The sequence below is a fragment of the Balaenoptera ricei genome, chromosome 21, assembly GCF_028023285.1.
Source record: "Balaenoptera ricei isolate mBalRic1 chromosome 21, mBalRic1.hap2, whole genome shotgun sequence".
Lineage (NCBI taxonomy): Eukaryota > Metazoa > Chordata > Mammalia > Artiodactyla > Balaenopteridae > Balaenoptera > Balaenoptera ricei.
Genome location: NC_082659.1, coordinates 25,822,145 through 25,845,822, shown reverse-complemented (window position 1 = coordinate 25,845,822; position 23,678 = coordinate 25,822,145). Strand labels below are relative to the sequence as shown.

At 40.7% G+C, this 23,678-nt stretch overlaps 1 protein-coding gene across 4 annotated transcripts in view; it reads right to left on the bottom strand.

The window, feature by feature from the left end:
* Window positions 1–23,678, bottom strand: part of NRG1 (neuregulin 1) — a 1,029,871-nt gene that overhangs the window by 206,529 nt on the left and 799,664 nt on the right. For 3 of the 4 annotated variants that reach the window (XM_059909712.1, XM_059909713.1, XM_059909706.1), the window contains exon 1: window positions 2,366–2,917. The exons of the other annotated variant lie outside the window; for it this stretch is intronic. In XM_059909712.1, coding sequence (XP_059765695.1) covers window positions 2,366–2,462 — 97 coding nt within the window. In that variant the 5' untranslated portion in view covers window positions 2,463–2,917. Of the gene's footprint in view, window positions 1–2,365; window positions 2,918–23,678 lie in introns of those variants that run through there. 4 annotated transcript variants of the gene reach the window in all.

Sequence of the window (23,678 nt, the reverse complement as noted above, 5' to 3'; positions counted from 1 at the left end):
GAGGACTACAGAGTGCAAAAAAGCTTGAAAAAGAGGTGTGGGTTTCCCTCACAAACCATTATGGCTCTCAGTTATTTCTCTCCTAAGATAAGGAAAAGTACACTGACAGCATTACAAGGGAAATGACAAGAAGGAAAGAAACAGTGATTTCAAAGCAATACTATTTAACGCCAGGTGCTTTTATCTAAAGCAGGTTTCAAGTTGATCGTTGTTTTTGAATCAAATGAAGAATAAATGTTCTTATCTGCTTTATAGGGTTTAACAAGCACAAGGTGCCCTGGAGGGGGGGTAAAAAGTTCCTCGCCAAGGAAGACAACTACCTGATGGAAAAGAGAGATACACTTTAAAACCAGCCTAGAGCCAAGTTCACTCCAGATTCTCTGGGAAGAGAGTCAAGAGAATGTCACTTAAAGATGCCAATCTATCTGGTTCAGAGGGAATCACAGCGGTGGGACTGGAAAGCATAATGAGAGTCACCAAGGAAGCTCTGGGACGCTGTGTCAGGAGAGAATATTAGGTAGTCCCAACACAGCTGCCTACCTAATAGATGAGATCTGTAGGGCACAGAAATGCCTGTTGGCTCTTAAAATCTCTCCCACCCACCACGGGTGCTTATCTGAAATGTCTTATGTTAAGTAAGGCGTTGCTGCCCTGAAGCCTTGACAAAGTACAGACCTGTTACCTGAAAGGGATGCTACTTCAAACCACCGTCCCCTCCTTAATTCATCAGACGTCCTCCAGAGGACCATAGAAACGTCTGAAGGCAGAGTACTCCCGGGCAGGACAGAACAACACTTAAAGAGCCCCGCAAATAACTCTTTACAACTTTACCACTGTGGTCAGGTCTAAGAGCTCTTTCATTTACCAAGATAACCTTCGAGAGGACAGTAGAGAATGTCACTTAGGGAGATTGCTAATCCAGCTCCCCACTTCAGCCCTTGTTGAATAAAATGCGATAGGGTATCTCCAAAACAGGGAGAAAGTAAGGAAAATTTCAATACACCCTCATGAGGGCTAATGAAGGGTAATGAAGGTGGGGTAATGAAGAAGCACGCACAGGAATGGTCAGTAGCCAAACAATTATTCTCTGTTCAATTTGTTTTGCTCAAAACCTGTTTAAGGTCTCTGCCAATAAGCCAGGCTCTGAAATGCTCTCAGCGATGCCAGTAAGAGAACTAGGCAAATCTTGTTTTCTTCCTGCAAGGAACGGGCAAAGACTTCTGTAAGATAACAGAGTGCCATTGAATTAATTCTTCAGAAATGCTTTATGAAATGTGCTGGGGGATGTTCTAAGTGCCTTGAGGTATCTGGATCGATTAATAATTGGGAAGCGCAGAGGCAGAAGAAAAGCCCTTATATTCTTCCCCCTCCCCTCCATTTTTTTTTAAAGCATCTTCTTCACTTAATCACTCATAAACAAGTATTTATTTGGGGCGCCTCCTCTGTCCAAGACTGTCGAAAGCATCAGCCCTTCTTAGGGAAACAGAAGGTGAAACTGTCATTCACGTCCGTGTTCCGATGATCAAGCACTAGACTTGTCTCTAGAAAGCCTCAGCTGCCATTTCATTCTATTATATAACCAGTGAGCAACTGGGTTCAAAAGTTCAAATGAACTTTTGCTTTGGGGCATCTCTTGGGAACATAAATTAACCACATTTATCAAAGAGATCCTGAAAAATAGAACTGCAAAACCGAAAGTTTGAGAACCTTTTTGGAGCAGACCTGATTCCTGGCACTGGGCTGGATTTTATCTGCTTCGCTGACCTCTAGGAATCCCTCTCAGCTGATCTGAGCGCCGATACCGCAGGGCTGAATCCGGGTGAGCGTCCGCGCACACCGCGACCCTGCACTCCCTCCCCGGGGCCCAAGACACCGATGCGCGACCGCTCGCGTTCTCTCTAGAGCGCCCCGTTCTTCCGAGCCAGGCGCTCCGAGGGGAGACCCGTTCCCGCTTTTCTCGCTAGAGGGCAGGCGGGGCCCGTGCAAAGCGCTGCTGGCGCTGGACACGCGCGCACCCGGCCTCCGCTCCTGCACGCCGGGTCCCGCTCCCGGGCTGGGCTCGGCTCTCGGGCGCTGGGCAAAGGTCGTGCCAGGGAGCGCGGCGCGTCCGGGTCCTCCGGAGGCGCGGTCCCGGCTTCCGCCCTCACCCTGAGCGCGGGGTGCTGGCGCCCGGGTGGGGCTCGATGCCCAGGTGAGGGGCGGCCCCACGGAGGGCGAGCACCGCCCGGCCCCGCGGACGGCCGGGAGCAGGGCCAGGCGCCCGGAGCGCAGGGCGCGGGCAGGCGGGGGCGAGGCGGCGGCATCGGAGTAGGAGAAAGAGAAGGAGGAGGAGGATCGCGGAGCCCCAGCCGCGCGGCGCACTCACCTGGGCTCTGGCCTCCCGCCGCGGGCGCGGGCTTCTTCCCGGAGCCTCGGTCCTTCTTGCCCTTCCCCTTGCCTCTGCCTTCTTTGCGCTCCGACATCTCGCCCGAGAAGTGCACGCTCTGCGCGGACGGCGCCCGGCGGAGGCGACGCGCGACAAGTTTGGTCCAAGGGCTGGGATCGGCTTTGGGAAAAGTTTGTCCCTCGAGGGCGGGTAGAACCAGCGGCCGGGCTGCGGCGCGCGCGCTGCACGGGGCGCGTCTCCTGTCGCCGGCGGGGAGCGCGGGGACGCGGCGTGCGGTCCGGGCCACCTGGGACTGGCGGTCGCGCTCGCTCTCGGGGCGGCTCCTGTCGCGCAGGGAAGTGCTCGGTTCCCGCCGCTGTCGGCTCCTGTCGCGGCCTCGGTCCGGCGCGCTCGCAGCCCGAGGAGGGAGAGGCGATCACCGTCCGGCCAGCGCTCGCGTCGCCCAGCAGCCGCCGTCACCCCGCTCCTGCCCTCCGCGCGAGCCCGGAGTTCAGACAAGTTGGGGGGAACTCCTCGCCGGCTCTTTTTCAATTGCCCCACCGCCAACCACCTCCCGCCCGCAGGTTGGACGCTGGCGCCTCCTTCTCGCCCTCCCCTGGCCTCGCCCCCTCCCTCGTCCCCGCCACACCCCCACCCCGAGGCGCGGACACGCCACCGGGAGGAGCCTGGGCTCGGCGCTCGCGGGCGCAGCCCCTTTCCCTCCCCGAGCCGGCCTGGGCGGGGGGCGGTGCGCGGGGCGGCTGCCGGGCACCCCCGACAGGGGTCGCTGGAAGCCGCGCGCAGCCGCCGCCGCCGCCGCGCCCGCGGGAGCCGGACCGCGCGTCCCGGGGAGATTCCGAGACCCAGGAAGGGATCCGGACCCGGGGCCCTCGCTCCTCGCTCCGCTTCCCCGCCAGGCAGCGCCCGGGAGGGCTGGTCCCTTCCCTCCAGCGCGGAGAAAATGGTGGAGACAAATTTTGAAGCTTCGACACCTGCCCGGCCAAATTAAGGCTCTGGAACCCGTGGGAAGGAGAGGAACGGCTGCTATTTTCTCATTAGAGTTTGGGGTTCCGTCCTTTCTTTAGTGAAAAACCCCACACGCACGTAGGGCAAAGATAAAACTCTGGGTGGACGGGGGATTGAGTAAGGCGGCTGTGGATACACAGGAAGGGCTCGGGAGACCGTAAAGATGGTTATATCTAACCATCTTCGTCGCTCTGCTCCTGGGATGTGTCTGTGTCCTGCCTTCGTGTGTTTAACAACGTGCCAACATGTCAGACTTCTCATCTTCAGCTTTTCCTAAAAGAAATAATAATAACCTGGCCTCTGCTAAGGGGAAGGGGGGGTCTCCTAAACCGTATCTCTCACTACAACTTAATTTTTCAAGTTGTAACTAAACTGATAAAACCCGGGTTGGAAAGCGATCGACAATAAAATTACTGCACTAGCTAGAGTCACTCAGTTCTGCTGAGAAAGCAAGTACGGGGAGGTAAAGTGGAGAGACAGAACCAGAGGTCCTGAATTCGTCAGTGCTAGCTTTCTCCGATACAAACTTCCCTCAGAACTGCGGGTGAAACCTACTTCGCCTTCCCTTGTCCTCCCTCTGGTGGAGAATTCTAAAGAGCAGTGAAATCCAGAAAACGTTAGCACCCTGCTGCGAAGGACAACAGTGAAAGGCCAGGGTAATCAGCACCGCGTAATGATCCAGAATCAAGTAGAGCAAACGTTCTCATAGTTGTATGGCAGCTGTGGCTAAGTCAGAATGTTCATTTACAGTGACAGGCCCACGTGTTGTGTTCTGGAAGAGGTGAGTACCAGCCACCCATATGTGAAATTTACTTAGTTCTCTTTAAAAGTAATTTGCTCCTGATTTTCCATCCTCTGGGATTAATGCTAACTGAACCATTACCTACAGACAGCCTTCTTGGTATATTTTCCAAATGCCACCATTTAAATAAAGGTGAAATCTGGGGTGCCTTCTTGCTATGTATGTGGAAAGGGAGGGGGGACAAAAACTGTCCTAAATTAAGAATGATTTTATTCTCCTTTAATTTGTACTGTAATAAGAACCTAACTCTATTGGGTGGGTTAAGTCGTTAAAAGATATCTTAGCAGTAGTGCCATCATTTATTTTGAAAAATTTGATGTCCAAATATCTTCTGATAACCTTCCAACGAACACCACACATCAATTATACTGGGCCATAAAAACAGCAAAATCAGGGAGATTATGAATACTGAATAGCACTATAATATTCCACAGAGTCTAATGTAAACTGGAACTGAATGATGGCTGAAATAACTCTGCTTTCCCAGGTGGGGCCACTACTTAACAAACAGGAGAACAGCAAAACTCAGAAAAGGGGAGCCCTTTCAAAAAGGGTACTTTTTCTCCAGGATATGAGACCCTGTAAGGGCTTAGTATACAATTGCTACATGTTACCAGATACATCATTATTTTCGAACTGAAGGATAGAAAGCAGAAATGTATTTTGGAATTAAAAAATAAAGTTTCAGATCTTTCCAAATAAAACAGAAAGCCAGCTGGAAAACGCAATTTGAAATTGCCCTTAAATTATTCATCTCTATGGTCAGGAAGTAGCAGATGAATTTGTTGTTGTTGTTGTTGTTTTGCATTTTTATAAATCCTCGGAAATGATCAGAACAGGGATGGAGAAAGGAGGGAACCTTTCTTTGCTTTCTTGAAAATCAAAATATTAACCTCAATTTAGAAACAATGACATGTTTTCATGGTATCGTTTTAATAATTTGTTATGTATTGTTCAGCTCTTAGAGTCTGTATCATACAGGGTATATCAGCTCTCAGGTTATATATGTCAACTCCTGAAAACTAGAGTGGATATTTATAAATAAGCAACTTGACAAAGAAAGAAAGACAAAATGGAGCTCTTATATTAAATGACAGCTTATAATAAAGGCAATCCTGTGCCATAACACTTTTCTTTGGCTAGGCTTAACTTTTAGAAATACTCTTAGAATCCACAAAGCTGGCCAAATATACCCTTTCTCTCATTAATTCCCATTTGGAAAATACTCCAAGAAAATCTTAAAAAGAAAAACAAATGAAAAGTGAAAGAACATTAATATATGAACATTTATATATTTTTGCAAAATATTGTGCGTACTGACAGTAATGGGAATTTCATTTTAAATTCTGCAAATAGATATCTTTAACTTTTAAAAAATGCAGTAACAAGATAATTTATATAGATTATTTTTTTAAACTTTGCAACAAATTCATTGTTAATAAAGATGCATGAATACAAAAGAAAATCTCCCTCACCAGAGCCAGCTCCAGCACGATCACTAAAGGCGCGTGACTTATTCACTAATTCACAAAGCATTTACTGAACTAAATGCTCGACAGCAGAGAAACAAAAAAAGAAAAAAAAAATTGCCCCATTCCCATGAAGCCAAAATAATATGAGAAAGGCATGAAAACAAATTAATTATTACAATACAAATGAAAAGCAGAGCCAGATAAGTTTTCCAGGGCCTGAAGCTCATAAGATTTGGGAGATCTTTTTAAAGGGAAAGAACACAAACTTAAAAATACAAATTTAGATCCAAGACTGTTAAAGGGAGCCTTGGAAGTGAGAGGCCCTGAAGCTTCCTTAGCTTCATGGCAAATTCACTTCTAGTGATTCCAAGCATATTCCACTATCTGCACAATTATATACTAATTCAGAGATTAGATACTACTTTCACATACTATCACTATAAAGAGAAGACATTAACGGGCAGTCAAAAGGAATACACACTTTTTTTTTTTTTTTTTTTTTTTTTTTTAGATTCCATATATATGTGTTAGCATACGGTATTTGTTTTTCTTTTTCTGACTTACTTCACTCCGTATGACAGACTCTAGGTCCATCCACCTCACTACCAATAACTCAATTTCGTTTCTTTTTATGGCTGAGTAATATTCCATTGTATATATATGCCACATCTTCCTTATCCATTTATCTGTCGATGGGCACTTAGGTTGCTTCCGTGTCCTGGCTATTGTAAATAGAGCTGCAATGAACTGAAACAAGCAAAGACTATAGTGTAAGGAAAATAAGATGAAAGCAGCTTTAAGAATTCAGTAATCAGCAATTGTCCTGTATGTTTAGTTAGACTCTTAGAATAAACATGCAAGCTGAGTTTGTTAAACAAAAGGCTTCTGACCAACAAGATACCCTTGCAAAACTGGAAATGGTGTCCTCTGGTACATTTGGAAAATATTTAACAAAATTCTTAGCTAATCATATTCTGTCTGCTGTGAAGAGTCAGTTTGACAACAAATTGTGAGTTTAGAATCCTAAGAAAAATACTAAAAAGGTAACATTCAAACAACACTGAAATGAAATCTGTGTTTATGCTTTTCTGCTTTGTTTGTGTGATTTTTAAACATTATCCCACACCAATGATTGTTGTTATTATTATTATTGTTTATCATTATTATTAATGATAAGATTACTCTCATGATTGTAGGGATACATCATAGATTAAAAATGGATTATACAGCTGAATACTAGTGCCTACTTTCTTTTTGTGGACACTATCTGAAAAACAGGCCTAGTGTCATAAACCTCTTCTCTAGTAGGGTGGAGATGTAAGACTTAATAGTCTTTGAAACGTTTTAATTTCTTTTAAGAAGAATACAATCTCATGCAGCTTTTTGATTTCTCTTTCTGACCTCCACACTAATTATTTATCTTTATCTTCCTCATCCCCTTGCAACACATACTTAAGATGCGTATGTGATACCAATACCTCAAATGTATATATACATGCATATATGCGTACACATATACATATGTAGATATACATGTGTGCATACATCTGTATTTGTGAGTGTATGAACTCACCATATGTGTGTGGGTGTATAGTTATTGCTTCTCTTTCCTCTACTGGAAATGAGAAACACTGTATTTGAATGCGAATCTATAAAAGGTGGAGATCATATATCCTTTTATCCACTTTTTTCATATCTCTATCCATGAGAATTCTCAGCACCGTACTTTGCACGCAGTAAGCACTAAATGGTTTTGCATAGAATGAATTTAAATAGAATAGGATGAATATAAAAAGACTGGTTCTGATATTACCGTTTCTATCAATCAATTACCAATCACCTACCCTGACAATCATCTTTGCCACCTCCTTTCTGCAGCCAACCCCTCCCCAAATCCTGTCATTTTGACTTGTCTCCTTTTATTTCTCATCACTAAGTACCACCCAAATTTAAGCCTTCGTCTTATCTTTGCTTTGATCATAGTAAAGCTTTGCACCTGGACTCTTGCTCCCTCCAATTATTTTGCTACTTGCAGCAGTCAGAGGAGTCTTTTTGAAACGCAGACTTAACCCAGCCATCCTTTGCTTCCCAGAACCATATCCAGTGTCCTTGAAGGGCTAGCCTGTGCCTAACTCCAGCCTGATCTCACCACGCTTCAACCCTCCCTCTCTATGCCTCATGCGTGAAGGCTTCTTTGCAACATGCCGCTAACGCTTGTCATTCTTTCCAGCCTCAGTGCCTTTGCACTTACTGTTTCCTCTGCATGAATTTACCACACTTGGCCTAATTCCACTTCCTGCTCAGGCTCCAACTCAATTTCAGTTGCTTAGAAGGGCTTTCCATTACCTTTGAAAAGGATTTTAATCTCCCATCGCATTTTTACACCTCCTTCAGAACATTTCTTCCAGTTTGTAATGATTTTGTGTGTGTGATATTTATTTTTACAAGGATTTTTTAAATGATTTTTTACAGTGTTTTTCTTATACAATGATCTGTTGCCACTGGACATTAAATTTTTTGAGGGCAAAGACTGACTATTTCATGTTCTATGTTATATCTCTAGCACTGTGCCTGTTTCATCATAGCCAATTACATACATTTAGTTAATTGGTGAATAAAGGAGGATACCTAGAATTGCTTTCATATGTATATAAGACTATACATACATATATGTGTGTATGCTTATGTTTATTTGGTCAAATTTTAAAATGATAATGATGCTTATGGTACCAGGCATGACATTTGGGGATAATTTCTGTTGAATAAGCCTTTCTAAGAACGGAATATAGAATAAGAATCTTGACTAATAGGTATAATTTCTCAAAACTTTAACAGGTGAGGTGATAACTTCTGTGAAATGGTAAAATCCCAAGAAAATACTTACCTTTTTTTTTTAAATTGCCTCTGCAAATTTCACCTGTAGATTACCTTTATTGGCTCCATTTCCTTCCTTGCATTTGTATGAGGTGTCAGAGAGACCCGTAAAAGAGCTGGGTTTTAGCAAGGCTGTTCTAACAAAGTGATAATGGATGAAAACCTTTAAACACAGCATTGTTAACAGAGAGTTAAAAACCCCTTTCTAGCCTTGGCATCATACAAGGTTCCTATTCCCATAGGATTATTTTTCACTTAACACACTAGTGGTAAGTCCATATATAGTCATTTTAGCAAGTTGCACCCAGTAACCACCTTACAGTTATCTTTGAGTTTAGATTTAACTCCCTTAGTATTTTCCTCACTTCCCATCATGCATATCCATATAACAAAGGGATTTGTCCATACATGCATCGGGTTCAGATTCTGTGAACATCTAATATACAGCCCAGAGAGAGATTCAGATGCTTCAGTGTCTTTTAAGAGTCATCCCACAAGATCCTCCAAGGTTAACATCTTTCCTTTCAAGAGTCACTTTATTCATTATTGTGAAAAGATTCACCCCTGCTAAATGTATAATGATGTTAAAATACAAATGTAAGGTCGGGAGTGATGAATTAGTACTTCAAATATTTGAACAGTGCGAATAATTTAACAGATCAACTCTGCTTTGGTATGTCCCAGAAGAGACACCTGGTAGAAAGCATTTCCAAAACAGATTATAGTGTATAGGAAATTACTTCACAATGTCATCAGGATAACTGGTCTGTATGGAATGAATCCCTGACCCACAATGTTATGTACCTGGCCTAGGCATGTAATAACACCACAATTATTCTTTTTCCTTCTTTCTCACGTAATTCCTTCTAACTTCCTTAGTAAATCTTTATGAATACTACCCTCCCCGCCTTTTTTTTTTCCAGCTCCTGTTCAAGTTAGAGCCCAATACTTCATATATCTGACTTGACTAGGGATTTTTAGTTTTGAGCTCAGAGCCAAAAGTGAAGTTCTCAGTGGAATGTTACAGTCATCTCCACCCCTGGACCCCAGCCTAGAATTCTAGTTCCTTTGCAACGGACCAACTTTCAACATACTAGATGTTTGGGAAATTTTGTGTATGTGTGTGTTAAAAAATTTATATCTTTCACTTCTCATTCATTTGGGAAAAGAATTTCACAAGTATTAACAACTCAAGAAAGCAATTCATCTTGTAAAGATGATTTAGCAGAATAATTAGATAACTTGACAGAAACTAAATGACCATCCAAAAAATAACTGGTGACCAACCATGCAGAAGATTACATTCTTATGGAAAATGCTGTCTTTTCTGCTTAATCATAAAGACTGTGTTTGTTCCAGCTCTTTCCCATAAATACAAGATGGAGACCACCTAGTTCAAATGGTCCAGGAAACTCTGGTCTTGCCTAGGGTCTTACTCAGCATGTAGGGTTCTTTAGAGTCCCGAGAAATTCTGGGGGTGATCCTGGAAAGTAGATATTCAACTGAATGTCTAAGAAATATGTTTGGATTAGTATTTGTGAGTGGTCTTTGTTCAGTCCTAGAGCAGACTGAACTCTTTAAGATCCTGTTAAGCAGATACATTCAGGCACAAAAAAATCTGGGACTTCTGTCTTCAAGACCGACCAAAACCAGCCCTGGTATTGTAGGTAGGAAGAGAAAGTCACTTTTACTTAAGTGGCAATTATCTTGCTTCGGAATTACATCATCTTGTTTTTTTTTTTTTTTTTTTCCTGTTGTAGTTGTTGTGGTTTCCAAAAGATCGTCTAACAGAATGAGGTGGAAATCCACTATCACTTTTATTTTCATAATAATAAGTAGACCCCTGAGAGCCCACAATGTGCTAGGGTTTACATCAGTGTGTGTTTATTATGGGTACTAAAACTATACAGTATTTCTAGCTCAGAAGTGCAAGGTAAAGAACTTAATACATATTTTCTCAACTCATTGTTTTCTTTTAAAATTTACTTTTTCCCTCTTCCCTGAGAAACTTTCATTAAACTATTACCAATTCTTTCCCTCCCTTGTCCTACTGCTGAATCCGCCCTGACAATCTCTGATGCCAGGTCACTCCAATTACCCAATTTTCTCCATGAACATTATCTTTCCCTGTTCTAACAAAGAAGCCAGAACAAAAAAAACCTCTCTTAACCCTTCCTTTCCTTTTATGACCAAACACTTTCAGTTCTTTTTTATCAGCTCACGGAATCCACCTGTTCCCCCAACTCACCACCAATCTCATGGAACTGCTCAGAATTCACGCGTGCCTTCCTTATTGTCATATGAAGTGTCGTCTTCTTAGTCCTTATGCTTGGGGACACTGATACACACATCATCTTGAAACCTTCTCCTGGAACTCATAGTAATATCTCGGTGGCAGAACTTTCTGTCTCTTTTTCCCAAATCTTTTTTTTTTTTTTTTTGTCTACCTATATCATATCATGCTGGCTCATGGCCCAATATTTAAAACTCTTTTTCTTAACTACATGATAATCCTAGAAAAATATCATTCACTACCACTGTATCAAATTTGGATAATTCACAAATGTGTGTGTGTATAATTTTTTCTAAACTCCAAGTCTCAATTTCCACTACCTCAAACTGACCAGTTTGTTCATTCCCATCCCTCTCCCCCCTCCCGCCCCCCCCCCCCAGAACCAGACATGGTTCAAGATCAGAAACTAGGTGTCATCCTTCATTTTTCTCCTCACATCCTCCTTTCCTCCCCTGATTCCAGCCATTTGATGCCCCAGTCCCAGCGCTCTTATCTGAAGCAGCTTTTATCCTCATCACTTGTCTCCTTTGCTTCTCCCCTGAGCTGGGTCCTCAGTCATTCTTTGACTGACCTTTTTTCAAATACCCCTCTTACTGCTTCAGCTTCCATTCTCACACCCAGCCATCCTCCTTCCGGCTATTGGAGTTAATCTTCTAAAATACAGCTCTTATCTTGTCATTCTTTATGTAACATTTCTAAGGAGTCCTGTTGCTATAAAGTTGCAACTTCTCCTTAGAGGGTAGTCAGGTCCTTCCCAATTCAAGTGCTGCATAAATATTCAACCTCTCTTCTATCTTCCCCCCGTAGTTGGTGTACTCTGCTCACACTGAACTATATCTTTTCTTACTTCTATGCCTTTAACTCTGTTTTTCCTTCTCCCTAGAATTTCTTTCCCTTTTCTGCCTAGCAGGCGGACCCAACTCAAAACCCCCCTTTTCTATTTTTCCCTGATGCTCCCCTCACAATCGCTGCTGCACATATGTCTTCCTTATATGTCTCTTGAGCTCAGCACCTTTATTACTATCATTATTTGTTTTCAAGCCTGTTTCCCTGCTCTGCAGGAAAGATGCCTCAGGAATCATCTCTAGTTCCATAAAGTACACATCTGACATATGTATATTAAAATGCATAGACTATAAATGTGTTCAGAGAATCCCCAATTTACATTTAATTCAACTTCAGAGTGATTGAGTAGTAGTTGAAGGGCTTTGAAATCTTTCCAAATTTAACTTTTTACTCCAACGCAAAGCGGACTTTCGCTAAGTAATTACAACTTTTCCGAGCTCTGCAGCTGTATGAGCCCAATCTTAACTGACTTGCTCAACCAGAGTTACAGTTAGCAGGATTCAAGAACAAGGCTTGCTGGTTTCTACCACTACATTTTTGTGTACTGAAATCCATTTAAGCCCCCTTGTTGACCTACTCTATGTCTTACTTGCCCATATTAAAAAAAAAAAAAACTTGTATAATAATATCAATACTTGTTACACATTAACCATCATAATGAGGTATTATAAAGTTCAACTCATCCCTTATCTGTAAATTCCTCTATAAAGAAAAATAAGTTTATGATGTAGAACCTTCATCTTGATTTCTGAAAACTTTAATGATAACTCTGGAAGGGAGAAGGAGTGTCCCTTTATGTAGTTGATATTTTTTGATTGCTTGAAATAGCCTCCATCTCAGAGACTGCTGGTAACTCTGCAGCCCCATCTAGCATCCCCCACTCTCTGCTTAAGTGTCTGAGAGACTCTGAGGGTCACAGTCTCCACCTTGGACCTTAGATGGAAGCCTGTCTTCAAGAAAGCACCAATGAACCGGACAGAGCTTTGAATTCCGACTCTGCTGCTTCACAGCTGGCTCCTCATCTGTAAGAGGAGGACTATACTACCAATTGTAACAGATCACTGGGGTGAGGATTAGATGAGCTCATGGGAGTCGTGTCCAGCCTACAGGAGGCGCTAGAGAAATGGCACCTCAATTGGTCGTCAACTGTCCGCTGACTTCTAGCTGCTGTCGCGCCTATCAAACATCTCTGAGTCCAGGCCAACTTTACTAAAAGAAGCATTTTGCCAAAAGGATAGGTGATTTTTTTTTTTTTTTTTTTTTACCATTCAGTAATGACTGAATAGGTAATTCTGAATTACCCCAGGCCATTGGCACTTAAGGCTACAAAGAATAAGTAAAACTAAGGAAAATCAGATATTTTTATGGATTTGAAGTTTTCACCACACTGCTCCTAATTCACCTCCTCTCATCATCCCTTTCTGGGTTTTCTGTAGGACGGATGACTCTTCACTGGCTCAGTGGAAGGCAGCAGAGGGAAAAAGGAGGTAAAAAAGGAAAACTAGTATTTGAATGAGTAGAATATTTAGTAGAAGATTTTATAAGTAGAATTCTAATTCTAATCACAGGATTCCTGTCCCCTCGTTCACACACCCTGTATGATCCCCTCTTCTTGAGTATGGGGAGGGGGGGACCTATGGATATTATGGGTTATGGCTCCTGTGCTTAGCTTATCAATCTGTTGACTCTGAGTTAATCCAGAAGGTGGGTCTGACCTAATCAGGCGAGTCCTTAAAAGGAGGGCTGAGCCTTTCCTGAAGAGAAAGATCATCCTACTGACTTTGAAGAAGTAGCTGCCATGTAATGAGAGGGTCACACGCCTAAGAGTGGAGGGTGGCCTCTAGGAGCTTAAAGCAACCTTGGCTGACAGCCAGCAGGAGAACAGGGACCTCAGTCCTACAACCAAAAGGAACCGAATCCTGCCAACAGTGTTGATGAGCCAGGAAAAGGACCTGAGCTCCAGCTCAGAACACAGCCCAGTCGATGGCTTGATTTCAGCCTTGTAAGACCCTAAGCAGAGGACCTAGTTACGCCCTGCCCAGAATTCCGGCCGACAGAACTGGGAGCTGATAAATGAGTGTTGCTTTTGGGTGCTAAGATTGGGGTGATCTGTTACAGAGCAATAGTAAGCTAATGCAGTTATAAAAACATCTTAGTTTATACAGTGCTTTAGAAAGCAGATACTGAAGGGGCTGGAAAATGACAAATGGGAAGAAAGTCTGGAATCTGCAGTGACTCTCCCCGCTCTGCCACTTCCTAGCTCCATGGATTTGGGGAGTCACTTAACTTCCCCAGCCTTAATTTTCCTTGTCTGTAAAATGAAGGGCTGAATGATGGACAAGATGCCTCCAAGGTGCTTTTATATTTTACATCCTTAGATGATAAAACTCTTATTTTTTGAGAGGATAAAACAAGGCACATGGGGAAGTAATGTAGAAACTTTCACAGATGGCAGCTCAAACCCAACTCAGAAATCCTAGCTCCTCTATTTGTAGACCATCCTGTCTCCAACCCATTCTCTGAGCTTCAGCCAGACTCACAGGCATTAAATGGACTCCAAGAAGGTTTATAAGCTTCACCCACAGGTCCAAAGGGGATCTGAAGAATTGTGGCTTTTTTCTATGTTTGGAGGGTAGGGGTTTGTTTTTATTTCTCACAGGGAGATTTTTGGTATATGTTTTCTGCCAAAATAATCAGTAAGATAAAGCACCTGCCATGGAGATGAATGCTATATAAACTTTGATATGCATCCATGGTGGACATAAAAAACTTTTCTATAAATAATAACAATTTAACTCAAAAATATATCACAGCCTAAGGATTCTTTAGGGAAATGTATATATGTTCCTAAGGAAGGTCCATGGTCCTGAAGAAGCAAAATTTTTGGCATGGATAAGAGAGACGTTTAACAGAGCTGTTTCTGCTCTAGTACATAAGTTTTTATCTGTTGATCTGTACAAATAACCCAAATGGAAACTTCCTTATGAGACAGAAAAGTAGAGTGAAATGTTTCAAGTCCACAATATCAGCTGGAATGAAATTATAGCTGTGTCGTTTAGAAAGCGGTTCCTTTCAACAAGATTTACTATGTTACTATGACTAGATGAATTTATCTCCTTTTCCCAAACTTATTAAAGCATAAAACACTTCCCTAAAGCCACTTTGGCTCAAATGTGTTTTTCAAGGAAAGTTGTGGTATGCATTGACTAATTCCAAGAAACCAAAGTAATCTAAAACTTTCAAATCCTGGAACAATCTCAAAACGCTCAATAATAGAACAGGCTTTAACTCAGCTCACAGATTATCTATATAGGCAACATAGAATGGATTCTGAAAGACCATAGTGAGCCTGATTTTGACAGACTGAACCCCAATGCTGAAGGAAATGTTGGAAGTGAGATCTGGGCTATCCAGTTTGGTCTGTAGACATTTATGAAATTGTCTATGAAATCAAACATCAATGTTTTTGTAGACAGAGTATCAAATCATCAATAAAGGCCATTCATGAAATATCCCTAGGTGTTTTAATGGCATGATGGAGCTGATATTTAACTGGACTTATATGCCTCTAATCACACTTCCCCGTGTCTTGAAAATATCTGCAAACTAAGGTGGAAAATGTGAAACCAGTAAAACTTAAGCTTCATGGCTCCACACTTGCAGGAGTCCCTTCCAAGGGCTGTAACTAATTTTGTGTTAATAATTTTCTTTCTTTTTTTTTTTTTTAGGCTGCACCGTGTGGCATGCAGGATCTTAGCTCCCTGACCAGAGATCCAGCCCCCTGTACTGGGAGCACAGAGTCTTAACCACTGGACCGCTAGGGAAGTCCCAATTTTTTTAAAAGGACCTCCAAAACTAACTCCTCTTTAAAGGAGACTATAAATACATTTTGAGGAATATAGTAAAAAGCCAGACAAGTTTAACAGTTAGGGTTTACCATATTGACATTGGACTAAATAGTTGGGTTTTTTTCCTTTTAACTTTTCAAGTCATGGTTTTTGCATGCTCAACCCTGAATGACTGAAATCATCCTCCTGTTCTCACTTCAGAGAGCAGCTCTGTTTGCCACGCTTTGAGCACATGGGTTTGTAAAGCTCATTCCAGGGTTTCAGGGTAAGGGGCACATGGCTGACAAAGGGAATTGAGTGATTTGTACCTGTTATGTTGAAAATATTTGATGGGTGATGAATGAGCCTATTTTCTAAAGTGTTCAGTTAATTAACTGTTCAATTTTGATAGATCCTAACCCTAATATTTTTCTCTTTAAAATTGCTAAATGTATTATTTTTAAGACAATTATTTTGGGATAGAGTTAAGTGAAGAATGCCAATGGTAATAAAACAGTATTAATTCAAAAGAGATCGTGCCAGCTCTACATGATTCCCTGGTTCTTTCAAAGGAGGAAGATAACACAAGTTAATCATTCAAGCTAAATTGACTAAATTAATCTCGTCAAAACATTTAACTTGTCCAATGCAGACCTAGCCTAAAATTAGAATATAGAGGTATTTTATAGCTACATGACGAATCCAAATCACGTTAATCTTACTTAAATTTCTAGAGTTTCATATCCTGATTACATGCTATTTCCAAACAGAGTTTAATCGTATACTTTCAAGGTCAAGCTCTTAACAGCAGTAATGGTTTTTTGTTGTCATTGTGGGTAATGACGTCTTCAAGCATAATTATCATAGGAAATTGCGTATTTCTTCTGTTGTTTGTAAACATGTATTTATATATACACAAGACAACATTTGTTATTTCTCCCAACGCTGTGGATCTAAACTATGAAAGATCAAGAAAAAGTGTTACTATGTGGAAAGAGAAACAGGTTTTTTTTTTTTTTCAGGTTTTAGAAAAACATCAGCAAGCCATGCCAACATGTAGTAAATTAAGACATAGGTTGTATCTACAGAACACCAAAACATACAAATGAAAATGAAAATAAGAATTAGCAACTTAGAGAAATGTTTTTCCTAGACTATGGAAATTATCTACAATTTTTGCTTTTGGGGGAAACTTTTTTTTAATTTATGCAGAAGTGATTTACTTCTTAAGGCATTATAAAAATTAAAATTTTAGCATAATCATGAAGAAATCATATCTAGTCATGAAATGAAAATTTTGTTGGGAGACCTTCCACATACAAGCCTTTAAAGACAATTCTTCATAAAATTTCTATTAATATATGATCAAGTGAGCCCACCATGAATCACAAAAATAAAGATTCCCTTTGTAACCGAAGAGAAATTGGAATGAAAATAGCATTATCTACAATGTTGATGATAATTTTTTAAAATGATATATCTTAAAGCACATGTTTCTAAAAGAGAAATTCTAATACTTTTATGAGCAGCTTGATAAATACAGCTGTTTTCATCCTACTTAGAAAAAACCCTTTTTCTCCAAGTTGGTTTAATTGCATTTCAAGTGAAAACGTGTTTTGTTCTCATTAAGCATCATTTTAATTTCTGATAGGAAATCACAGCCACTTTTAAATAACAGCACCTTAACTGCAAGGACAGTTAAAGAAAAAAGCAAACATTTTGAAAACATTTGAAACACGTATTAGCTTCAATCAGGCAGATAGTAGAACCTTGGGAAAATTTCTGGTTTATAAGAAAAGTGGATATAAGCCAAGTTAGCTTGTGGACATATTTGAAGAATGTTTGATGATCTTTGGTAAACACAAGCTCTGATTAAACCATATTCCTAATAAATATTATTTCTTGAAATTTTAGCTGAGTTGCTGATACACAATTGAATCAAGGCTCTGCTTGTTTTGTGTATATATATATATATATATATATATATATATATATATATATATGATCTCTGAAAAAGAAAACGTTTATTGCTTGCTATGATAATTGATTACTGATAGAGCAACCACACATTCTAGTAGGCTGGGACCATCTTGATTTATACCTGTGGTTCAGGTATAATTACTAATAGCACCTTTGTTCACTCTCAAACAATCCTTGTATTGGTCCATAAATTATAGTCACTCTAGTTGTAAAGTATTTTTGTTTAAGGAATTTTCTTTGTTTATTTTTGGTCATCACTAATGTAGCATTGACTTGTATCCCAGGTATTGTGCTAAGTGTTCCATATGTCACTATGTCATTTAACATTCAGAATAATTCTACGAGGTAGGTCTTATTTTTCACTTTATCACTTTTAGATGCATAAATTAAAGTTGAGAATTTCAAAATTCTATACTTTAAAAAGTTACCTAAGACTGTGTCTATGCACTACCCTTAGTAATACTAAAACCATTTCAAAAGTTTAAAAGAGTTTTAGGTATTTGAGCATGCAATATCCTTTTACACTGCCCCAATAACATTTGAAAATGGATTTTTTTATTCAACTTGCATAATTTCCCTTTTTTAGATTCTTCTTTTATAACATTGGCTGAAAATCTTTGGCAAAGAAACAGTAAGAAGCTTCACTTTTCTTATCTATATTATCAGAGCAATCTCTCCTCTGAATGTAATTAATGTTTAATTGCTTTTTAGGAAAAAAAAAGAAAAAAGAAAGTAGAAAGAAACATAAAAATGGACAGAATACAGTGATTTTCTTGGAAGTACTTATAAGTGACTGGGGTTTTACTCTCCTTAATTAGGAAAACTTCCAGCAGATGAAAGGGTGTTCTCAATTTCCTTCTTTCTCTCATTCTCTCCCTTTTTCTAGATTTGTTTTTCAGAATTTTCACTGAAATGTCATGGTTAGTACTTTCCTGGTTTTCTCATTTCCACTAAATCACAGATAGCATTTCCCAAATACAATTTTTAAGCCCCAAATACCCAATTGCTATTGATACGTAGTTTGGTTTGGGGATATAAAAATACTCACTAGAAGTAAATGCCTAACTTTTACTAAGACAACTTTGCACAATCTCATTTGTGAATCTGGTTACCGAAAAACTTCGTATGTCGAATGGGGATGGAACTGAGGGGAAGGAGATACGAATGGAGATATACATCAATTCTAATTGAGAGACTGGAAGACTACATGATGATCAAAGTCATTTTCAGCCTAGAAATTAAACATCTTAATTTATTGTTGAAAATGGTGTTTGGAAGTATAGGCTCTGGACTATTCTATAAAGTTATAGTTGTCACACTTAAGTGTCAGTCAATTATTTAATGGACTAGTCTGTCTCCCATGTTTCTATTCAAATTGCAAACTGAGGCCGGGATTGGAGTAAGCCATACAATTCTCCACCAGAAAGATTTCAGTGAAAGTTATACAGGGACCAGTCACGTGGCGAATTAAAGCCATGGTGTATTCCAGCTCTCTATTGTCTATTCAATTGGTGGGGGAGCGAGAACTACTCTAAAAAAGAGCAAAGGGCTTCCCTGGTGGCGCGTTGGTTAAGAATCTGCCTGCCAATGCAGGGGACACGGGTTCTATCCCTGCTCCAGGAAGATCCCACATGCCGGCGGGGCAACTAAGCTTATGCACCACAACTACTGAGCCTGCGCTCTAGAGCCCGCTAACCACAACTACTGAAGCCCGTGCGCCTAGAGCCCGTGCTCCGCAACAAAGAGAAGCCACCACAGTGAGAAGCCTGGGCACCACAACGAAGAGGAGCCCCTTCTTGCTGCAACTAGAGAAAGCCCACAATGAAGACCCAATGCAGCCAAAAATAAATAAATAAATAGTAAATAAAGTTAATCCAGTGGGCTTAATTTTTCTTAAAAAAAAAAAAAAAGAGCAAAGATAAAAGGAACCACATGACAACCTACGAGTAGCATTCCTATCACTAATTCAGGTTTTAAAAAATCAACTTCTATTATATATTATATATATATAACATATTTAACATGTATATATGTTGTCATATATAATGTAAATATATGTATACACACACATATATACATATATATAGTTATACTATATGATTAACTGGATGCAAATGACTGGATACAAATAACTGGATACTTCCAGGTTGCTTGCTTGAGAAAGCAATCTCCCAGGTGCAATCCTATCTAACAATTTGTTCACATAGTCAACACTTAACTGCATACCTACTACGTACCATGCTTTGTTCTGGATTACAGGGACACAGGGGTGAGTCAAACGAAGCACTATACTCATAAAGCAATAAACATTATACTCAGGCAATAAACAACTAAACTAAATGTATAACCACAGGCAATACTTTCAAGTGGTCACAAGTGAAAATCACAACAGTGAAAGGGGGTAGAGCAGAGCAGAGGGTTGGCAATTTTACACAGAGTGGTCAGGGAAGGGTTCCCTCAAGAGGTAAAAGTTAAGGAGAGACTTCAGTGGTGCTCAGGAGGGAGTCATGTTGGGATCCGAGGGATAAGCATCCCAAGGGAAAAGCACAGCAGTAATAAGGGTCCTAAGGCAGGAATAAGCTTTGATGCGATAGAGGAAGAGCAAATGTGCCAGTGGGGCTAGAGCAGCATGAACAAGGGGAGGGTGGTAGAAGATGACCCATCTTACGGGCCTGGGAGACCACGGGAAGAAATTCGAATTGAACTCTAAGTGCGTGTGAAGTCATCAGAGGGTTTTGTGAAGGAGAATGACATGACCTGATTTATACTTTTTAAAGACCACTCCGACTACTACATGGAGAACAGACTGTAGGGGGAAAAGAGTGGAAGCAGAAAGACTAGTTAGAAGTTAATTATAACTATCCACTTGAGAGACAATGGTGACCAAGACCGAGTGACAGCAGAACTGGTGGGAAGTGAATGGATTATGCATATCTTCTGAAGGCGGAGTTGGTGAGGTCTGCTGAGTGAGAATTGTATGGGAGTGTAAAGAAAAGAAGAGAAACGAAGAAAGACTATTAGACTTTCACCTGAACAACTGGGTAAAAGGTTGTGACGTGTTGAAATGGGGACCAATTGGGACAGAGTGGGATTTGGTGGGGAGGGGAGACCAAAAAAAAAAAAAATCAAGAATTCTGAATTAAGTTGTTAAATTTCAGATGTCTGTAAGTCCAAGTGCAGGTCCCAGTTGGGTACTTCCTGGAGCTCACAGGAAAGGTTGGAGCTAAATATATAAATTTGAGAGTTATCAATACATAGATGGAATTTAAAGTCATGAGACAGGGACTGCCCTGGCGGTCCAGTGGTTAAGACTCTGTGCTCCCAATGCAGGGGGCCAGGGTTCGATCCCTGGTCGGGGAACTAAGATCCCACATGCTGCAAATAAGCCTGTGTGCGCCACAACTAGACAAGCCCACATGCTGCAACGAAGACCCAGAGCAGCCTACATAAATAAATAAAAATTAAAAAACAAAAATAAAGTCACAAGACAGGATTTCTTTGGTAGAGTGTGTAATTACAGGAGTAGAGGATTGCAAACAAAGTCCTGTAGCTTTCCGACATTTAGAGATCAGGAAGAAAAGAGAAAGCAAGAAGAGGAATCTGAGATATAAAGACAAGGAATCGAGGGGAAAAACCAGAGAGGTGAGGTATCTCCAAATTCAAGGGAATAAATTACTTTAAGAAGAGAGTAGGTCAATTGCTGCTGGTTATTTGGGGATGATGGAGTCTCAGGATAGTTCACTGGATTTTGCAAGGTGGAGGTCACGGTTGACCTTGACAGGAACAGTTTTGTTGGACTTCCAGTTAGTAATGGGGACTTGGACCCACGTGTTCATCACCTATGCATGCCACGCCAGGCAAACTCTAAGACAGCCCTCAGTCTACCTCCTGGTATTTACACCCTCCTGTAATACACTTACCTTGAGTGAGTGCTTCTATCCAATAGAATGTGGCAAAAATGATAAGATGTCACTTCTGTGATTAGGTTACATAAAATAGTGATTTCCATCTTGCTAGCCAACTCTCTCCATTGCTGGCTTTGATGAAGCATGCTGCCATATGGAGAGGACCATGTGGCAAGGGACTGAGGGTGACTTCTGGCCAACAGTCACTAAGGAGAGGAGGCTCTCAGTTCAACAGCTCATAAGAAACTGAAACTCCCAATGATTAGCCAAGCATAGAAGAGGATGCCTTTGAGCCTTTCCATGAGACCCCAGCCCTGGCAAGCACCTTGATTGTAGCCTTGACTCTGAAGTAGACCCAGCGAAGCCATGCCAGAGCAATCCTGACCTACAGAAATTCTGAGATAATTAATGTGTGTTATTTTAATCTGCTAAATATGTAGTAATTTGTTACAAAGCAATAGATAACTAATACACTTTTTGAAATGCCACTAAGGTGAGGGTAAGGAAAAGAATAAAATGGGTATTAACCCACAAGGAAAGGAAAGAAAAGCTAGAAGAGATAAAAGTAAGTAGATAAGACCAAATTTTGTAAGATGGGAAGCTGATGGATTTGTAATAACTAACTTAGTAAAGCCACAAAAGCTGTTCCTATAAAGGAGAAAACCAATGAAAGGAAAATGGATCCATGCTAAAGAACTATAGAAAGGCTCTGGAACAGGAAGCATCAGGTACACAGGAAGTTAGGGCGAAAGGGGGGCAGTGTGGTACTGAAAACAGAAGGACTGAATGAATGAAAGTATGAGTAAGAAGCATTTAGATACACAGGTCTACTCCAATACCTTGAGTAGCAGACAACTCCATAGCCTAGAAGAAACTTCAAACAGTTCTTCACTCAAGTTTTCTGTGATAAATCCACCTGTACAGCCCAACTGTAGCTAAATATTAGGATTAATTTTTTTGGTGGAAAAAATGTTTCCTGGTTAAAAATAGAAGTTGAAAACCCATGACTTTGATGGTAATTCTGATGGAATGTGCAAGTGAAATTCTATATGGGTAGAAGCGGAAGACAGTTACTAGCCCAGGTTTGTAATCATAAGCTTCCAAACATGCATTGTCTGGGAATCGATGGGAGAAACACAGAATAAATGGAACATATGCGTGTGACATGATGGGAGAAGGAGTAAAAAATTACTCTGGAGTTTAAAGATTGGGTAACTAAGAGAACTGAGCTTCCATAATAGAAGCTGCTGAATTTGGTTTTAGACCCTTGGACACTGAGATACAGGACTTCAGCTGGCAACTGGAATGCCTTTTGTATCATACCATGAGAAAGACTTCAGATCTAGAAAAATGATAGGAAAAGTATCTTTAAGGACAAGCATGTAGAGACAACTTAGACGAAAAAAATCCCAGGGAATAGGACCCAAGAGAGAGAAAGAGGGGTAATCAGGAAGGTAAGGAGACAATCAGAGGAGTTTGCTGTCATAGAAGAAAGAATTTTAAGAAAAGGGAGGTAAGCAATGTTAATCATTGCTGAGAAACAAGGAAGAATAAAAAACCGGGGGAAATTCTTTAATACAGAAAAAACTTTGAAAAGTCTGATGTAGGGTACCATGGGGCCGAGATAAAAGAAAGAGGGGAGAATGATGAAGAAAAGGAAACATGAATATAGATCTCCTGTTCTCAAGCCTTTTTTATCTCAAAACTCCTTTCACTCTTAAAAGTATTCAGGACCCCCAGAGAGCTTTTGATTTTGTGGGTCATATCTACCAGTAGCTATGACCAGCCTACTAGAAAGATAGATAGTATCAGCCTACTAGATAGATAGTACCAGCCTACTAGAAATTTAAAATGAAGGAAGACATTTTCAAATTTATTAATTCATTTAGAAGTAACAATGCTGGCTCCATTATATGTTAACACAAATAACATCATTTTATGAAAATATAACCACATTTTCCCAAATAAAAATAATTTTAGTGAGAAGAGAGCTTTCGTTTACAGTTTTGTAAATCCCTTTAATGTCTGGCTTAATAGAAGACAGCCGGATTCTCCTATCTGCTTCTGCATTCAGTCTGTTGCAATTTTTTTTTTTTTTGGTTGAAGTATATGTAGAAAATCTAGCATCAAATGGATAGGTTACAGAGGGGACTTCTTGAAGAGTGTCAGGACTCCTAGAGGTCCTCGAACCATGTGTTGAGAATTCTGATGCAGGGAACTTCTTTGAGAAATTTAACAATGAAAATAGACAAATTGGGTGGCAACTCAAGGGAGTATCAGGTTTGAAG